General features: G+C 46.4%; 1 protein-coding gene across 1 annotated transcript in view; it reads left to right on the top strand.

Moving 5' to 3' along the window:
• The first annotated feature begins 5,451 nt into the window (after positions 1-5,451).
• The window catches only part of LOC138947508 (uncharacterized), a 37,414-nt gene continuing 36,609 nt past the window's right edge, over positions 5,452-6,256 (top strand). The window contains exon 1 of the mRNA XM_070318993.1: positions 5,452-6,145. Coding sequence (XP_070175094.1) covers positions 6,117-6,145 — 29 coding nt within the window. The 5' untranslated portion in view covers positions 5,452-6,116. The remainder of the gene's footprint in view (positions 6,146-6,256) is intronic.

Below are 6,256 nucleotides of genomic sequence, written 5' to 3'. Positions count from 1 at the left end.
CATCTCTCTCTCTCCTCTCTCTCTCTCCCTCTCGAGTCTCTCCCCCTGTCCCCTTCTCTCTCTCCCCCAGTCCCTCTCTCAGTCTCTCTCTCTCTCGATCCCCACCCTCTCTCTCTCTTTCTCTCTCTCCCCACCCTCTCTCTCTCTCTTTCTCTCACTCTCCCCCCAGTCCCTCTCTCTCTCCCTATCTCTCCCCACCTCTCTCTTTCTCTCTCTCTCTCTCTCTCTCTCTCCCCCCACCCTCTCTCTCTCTCCCCACCCTCTCTGACATTGTGAGTGATTGTGTGTGCCGGTGGGACAGAGAGGAATTCTGCTGAGCGGGGGCGAAATACCACTCATGAAAAATCGCAAGATAATTGGGGGCAAGATGGGAGGGGGTGAGATGGGAGGGGGCGAGATAGGAAGGGGCGTGATGGGAGGGGCGAGTCGGGACTTCATCGCCCCCCCCCCTTCCCCCCCTCTCTCTCTCTCTCTCTTTCCCGCCCTCTACAGGCATGAGACCAAGGGTATGGCGGATGGAGGCGAGAGAGGTGAAGGGACGGGGAATGTTTACAGTGCCGTGTGCCGGGCTGTGAGCAGTGCCCGCCAATGTTTAGCTCAGGCCGCACCGTCGCGGCAGTTTATTAGTTCTATGCAGGAAAATGCAGCGCGCTATTCTGGCCATCTTGCCAACTGTCGTCCTCATCTCTAAGGCAGACTGATACCAAGAAGTGTAAGTTACACCCGCCTTCAGGCTCAGGCATTTTCAAACGCTCGACTCAAGACTATCTACCCGCATTCTCTGTTTGTCTGAGTGGCGCCAATCTCACTAAAAATGCGCTTAGCAATGAATCCAGCCCTGTATGCTTTAATACTTACCTCGAACGTTGTTTATCTAAACCAGTGCATTCTTCGTTGACACTGAGTTACAGATGAATGCAAATGAGTATCTATCATTGCAGGCTAATGCTAATAAGCCAGTTTCTCGCTGTGCCGTAAATGACAATGAAAAAGGCAAAGGTTCTGGGCATGAAAGAATACAGGAGCAAGCAAGAACAAGTTAAAGGCACGCTCTTTCTCAGGGAAACAGTTTAACTCATCATCTGAGATCTGACCAGGCTTTTACACGAAATAAGATTATTCCTCCATTTGAACACATACCAACAATGAACGCCTTGGGTACTGTACGTCTGCGAGTAGTGGCATTTTAAGAATTAATTCGTCAAAAAACATCCTCACAGAGAGCAGACAGTGTGTTTCATTTTATTATGTGAAGAAATGTCGTGCAGACAGTGTGTTTCATTTTATTATGTGAAGAAATGTCGTGCAGACAGTGTGTTTCATTTTATTATGTGAAGAAATGTCGTAAAAACCACTGGTGTCTTTTAAGAAATTAATTCATAACAAATTAATTCCAACTCCTCACAGGTAGTAGTCAGGGAGTTGATTTTTAGTATATGTACAGGAGAAAGGGTGGTCTTATCACATGTAAAATCCTGGCCAGAGTTGATTTGATCGGCGGCACTGTTTTCTTGAGAAGGAGTGTACGTATACACCAGTGCATGCGTTCTTCGTTGTCAGCTGCAACTGAATGCAAATGACTATTTATCAATCCAGGCCGTGCGAATATGTCAGCTTCTCGCTGTGTGACCTAGCTGCAATAGAAAAGGCAAAGGTCCTATATATATATATATCTATGGCAAGAACGAACTACGAACTAAGGTTAAGCTGGTGCAAGTGAAATTAACTCATCCTGGGTGAAGTCGACGTTTTGAAGCTGGCTGCACGAAGCTTTCGCAATACATTTTCGGTAAAAAGTCTACGCGAAGATGACTTCATGCAAACACACACACACACACACACACACACACACACACACACACACACACACACACACACACACACACACACACACACACACCCACACACACACACACACACAAAACACACCTGTTTGAAACAAACAAGTTCAATTTGAAAACACCAATCGCTAGGCATACAAACAGATTGAAATTTCAATTTATTTCAAACCTTTCCTGGTGTTATCTTTTGTTTCACAATAAATCATCCAGCTCTAAAAATAAATTTGAAATCATTGTTATTGTATGATGATTCGCTGCGGGTTCAACCGGAACTGGAGCAGTGAAGCAGAGAAGACGGATACAAAATGTATGATGGCATATTTATTATTTTCCCGCTGTTGCCAATTTCTCTGCAGACAGTGATCGACAGGCAGAAAGGTCACGTCCTCAAAACGGCGGGTTCTTTACGGTTTCGTACCGAAAATGCTCGTACGCAAGAACACTAGGATCGTACACGCAAAAGTATTTACACATGCTGAAATTGACTGACTAGGTTTTGTAACAAAATGTTCCTACAAAGGCAGACTGGGCGCGTGTTCCCATACTTAATTTACATCATAAATTATGCTGAAAATGTCGGACCAAATTTAGTATTCCGGAAATACCTCTGTCGGCTTTCTATGGGTTGTGAAAGCCGGCGTGAATACTTTTGCTTTCAGTGAGGCAAGCATTCTACACGTGCTCCTTGTCCACGTGTTTCAGATACATCCCTTACTGCTAGTTTGTTGGTCAATAATGTCACGTGGGCAAGTTTGACACATTGAAAGCAAGAGTATTCACGAGAGTTATTTCTGAACATCGTCTATTGGCTGACAAGAGTTAGTATCAAAATGTTCGTACACAGAACAGCTATGCTAGTACACCCCAAATAATTCAGACAAGCTGGAATCCATGTCTGTCTTTCTGCCAACCTTTCCCAGTCACTAACTCAAACAGAGAGACAGGTGGGCAGCGAAACGCATGTGATAACTATGTTTCTGTAGTTCAGATATCTTGCAGGTCTGGGATTTGGCATTTCTTCCTTCAGTTTATAATAATCTCACTGAAAACTTCAATAATTACACTTATTTCTCGCAGACTTTCAAGCGAGCAAAGTGGCCGCGGGGATCAGAGCGACATGCAGTGATTCAAAAACGGTCGTCTCCCACTCTTCCTGTGTACGAGCAATTTCGGTACGAAACCGTAATTGACACTTTGTGGTGTGAATCATCATTCAACATCGAAGGAGGACGGTTCATGCAGTGTAACAGGTTATGTGTGCCTCCCAACCCGGAAAGACCCTTCAGGCCTCGGCTTTCTTGTCCCATTTCCTGGTGAAAAGGTCGCCTTGAAAGAATCACACCATCGCGACACGAATACGCCCAAGAAAGGGGAGAAACTCCGCGGCGCGAACATGCATGCAGCGAGCGAGCGCGAAGGCGTGCACACGCTGGTTGGTTGGTTACTTGAGTTATACGTCCTCACAGGAACCAGTAGAGCGGCCTATATTAGGGACATGAAGTGTTTATATGCACACGCACACCCACACAAGCTTTGTGTAGGTTTTTCTCTTGTGGTGTGTTATGTGTGGGACGCGTGTGTTCATAGTTATGCACAAGGACGCACCCATGAAATTATCATAAATTACCAGTTTACACAGAAAGATAGAGAAATATACAGACACAGACACGGACATGCACGCATACACGCACGCACGCAGACGAACTCACAGACACAAACGCACACACTGAACTTGTGACCAAAGCCATACATACACAAACAAAGAAACTCGGACGCAAGCATGTATGCATGCGCACAGACAGACAGACACGGACAGACTCACTCAAATACACACACACACACACACACACACACACACTCACACACACACACACACACACACACGCGAACACACACACGCGAACACACACACACACACACACCGGCACACGAACACACTCGAACGAACACACACACACACACACACGAACACACACATACACATCAACTGGTAAGCTTTCAATTTCATTGTCTTTATATGCACAATCATCCTACACTGTAAACTCACATTTGCTTCAACTGAACTGAGTGGCAATCTTACACAACACAATAGTGCACACAAGATTGTGTGTGTGTGTGTGTGTGTGTGTGTGTGTGTGTGTGTGTGTGTGTGTGTGTGTGTGTGTGTGTGTGTGTGTGTGCGTAGTGTGTGTGTGTGTGTGTGTGTGGTCTACGAACCTCTCACCAAGTGCAGTTATATACTTGTGTTTTGTGTTATTTTAAACGAGTTCTGAAAGTTCACGTTCCGTACAGCTCATTATGTATTAAATGGTTCGATGACACCTGTAGCCGTGCAACTATTTAGAGGTAGTTGGGGTGAGGATGTGTGTGTGTGTCAGTGTGTGTGTTTGTGTGTGTGTGCGTCAGTGCGTCTGTGCGTGCGTGCGTGCGTGCGTGTATAAAGTGAGTGTGTGTGTGTGTGAGTGTGCGTGCTTGAGTGTATGGAAAGCCGTTTGGCTCATAACCTATACCCGTGTAAGAAATAATTCATACACGATGTAAGAAATACTTTTATTTATGCACGTGTATGTATTATTTGTTACACGTGTTTGCATTATTTATTACACGAGTGTATGAATTATTTATTACACGTGTATAGGTTATGAGCCAAACGGCTTTCCATAGGTGTGTGCGCGCCCGCGCGCGCGTGTGTGGTCTGTGGTCTGATGCCGCGCGCTAGAGCTTCATTCATGTGCCTCAGTCCTTCCATGCGCGCACGTAAAAACACTCATACCATGCTAAGCTTTAATTTGAATAAGTCTTTATCAGCAGAATCATATGATCCACTGTATTTTGATGACATTTTAACATCTGAAGTGGTGGCCGTACCTAACACGAATAGTGCACAGAACTTGTGATTGTGTATGTGTGTGTGTCAGCAGGGCCGGACTAGGCTAAGACTGGGGGGGTTGCCAGTGGGGGTCAGGGGGCGAAGCCCCCTGAAGCTGATGGGTAGGTCATATTCTGAGATAGCAAAATGGTCGCTCCTTGCATGAAACGGCATAAAATAAACAATAATAAAAAATGTTTTAAATAAGTGAGGTACATGTTTAGGCTGGGGGGGGGGGGGGGGGGGGGGTTGCGCAACCAACATAAGCCCCCCGATAGTCCGGCCCTGTCACGTGTGTGTGTGTGTGTGTGTGTGTGTGTGTGTTTATGTGTGTGTGTGTGTGCGCGCACGCGTGTGTGTGTGTGTGTTTGTGTGTGTGTAGTGTGAGACGAGTGTGTGTGTGTGCGTGTGTCAGTGCCGGCGTGTGCGTGTGCGGGCCGTGTGTGCCGGTCAGTGAGTGCGAGTGTGTGTGTGGGTGGGGGGGTATGTGTGTGTGTGTGTATGTGTGTGTGTGTGTGTGTGTGTGTGTGTGTGCGTGTGTGTGTGTGTGCGTGCGTCACTCTGTGTGCGCGTCAGTCAGTCAGTTGTCAGTGTGTTTTTGCCGTCTGCGCTTGGCGTGCTCGGGCACGTGTGTATGCAGCGTGTGTGCGTGCGATTTAGCGCGCTCGCTCGCGCGCGCGTGTGTGTGTGTGGTCTCATGAGTGCTCGAACTATCATTCAAGTGTCCCTCTCGCAGTGTCTTTGAACAGTGACTGTAGTCGAGTGCATACCGCTTACGTCACACATGGGCGAGCCCGCGTGCGAGTGTATGCCGGCGCACTCGATCGGTCTTTCAAGTCATCCCATTTCTATTTTTTCAGTGAATTTAAAAGTGTTTGTGAATGTGTACACAGCTTCAGTGCATTCGCCAACTAGGGAAGCATTTTAGTCTCGTCGTAGTTTGAGACCGGGTAGCAGGTGTTTGAACTTGAGTTGTATCAACGTTGCAATGGATGACAGTCTGTCTTCCTGAGTTGATTATCAGTTGTCGTCGCCAGTGAAAAAGTTATTGTTTATACAAACAAAACCGATCGTCACTGTGTTTGCACACAAAAAAATAAAAAAAAAATAAAAAAAATAAAAACACCAATCAACAATTCTCAGAGGATGATAGTGTGAACATTATACAGCTTGAATGAAACTCTATATTGCTGAGTTGGTTATATAGTCGTGGCAAGCTGTGAAACAGTTATTGTTTTCATCAAAATCGATCGCCACAGTGTGTGGTTGCCCAAACATAACACAAGAAAATCACCCACCAACTATTTTCAGTGGAAATATAATGGTGTGTTGTGTGAGAACATACAGCTTTTCAAAGTGGGTGCCTTTCACGTCGTTCATGGAAGTACGATTGGAGAAAAACTACGATGGAAATAAGCCTCGAAGATGACGAACTGTGAGCATAACCAACATTGCAGTCTCTTTCTTGTTCAGGGGCGGAAGAGGGGGGGGGGGGGGAGGGGGGGGGGGTGGGGTTCTGGGGTTTCCGGAAACCCCGTCCCCCCTC

Source organism: Littorina saxatilis, linkage group LG14 (genome assembly GCF_037325665.1).
Source record: "Littorina saxatilis isolate snail1 linkage group LG14, US_GU_Lsax_2.0, whole genome shotgun sequence".
NCBI lineage: Eukaryota > Metazoa > Mollusca > Gastropoda > Littorinimorpha > Littorinidae > Littorina > Littorina saxatilis.
Note: the sequence above shows the minus strand (reverse complement) of the source record. Positions and strands in the feature narration are given on the sequence as shown.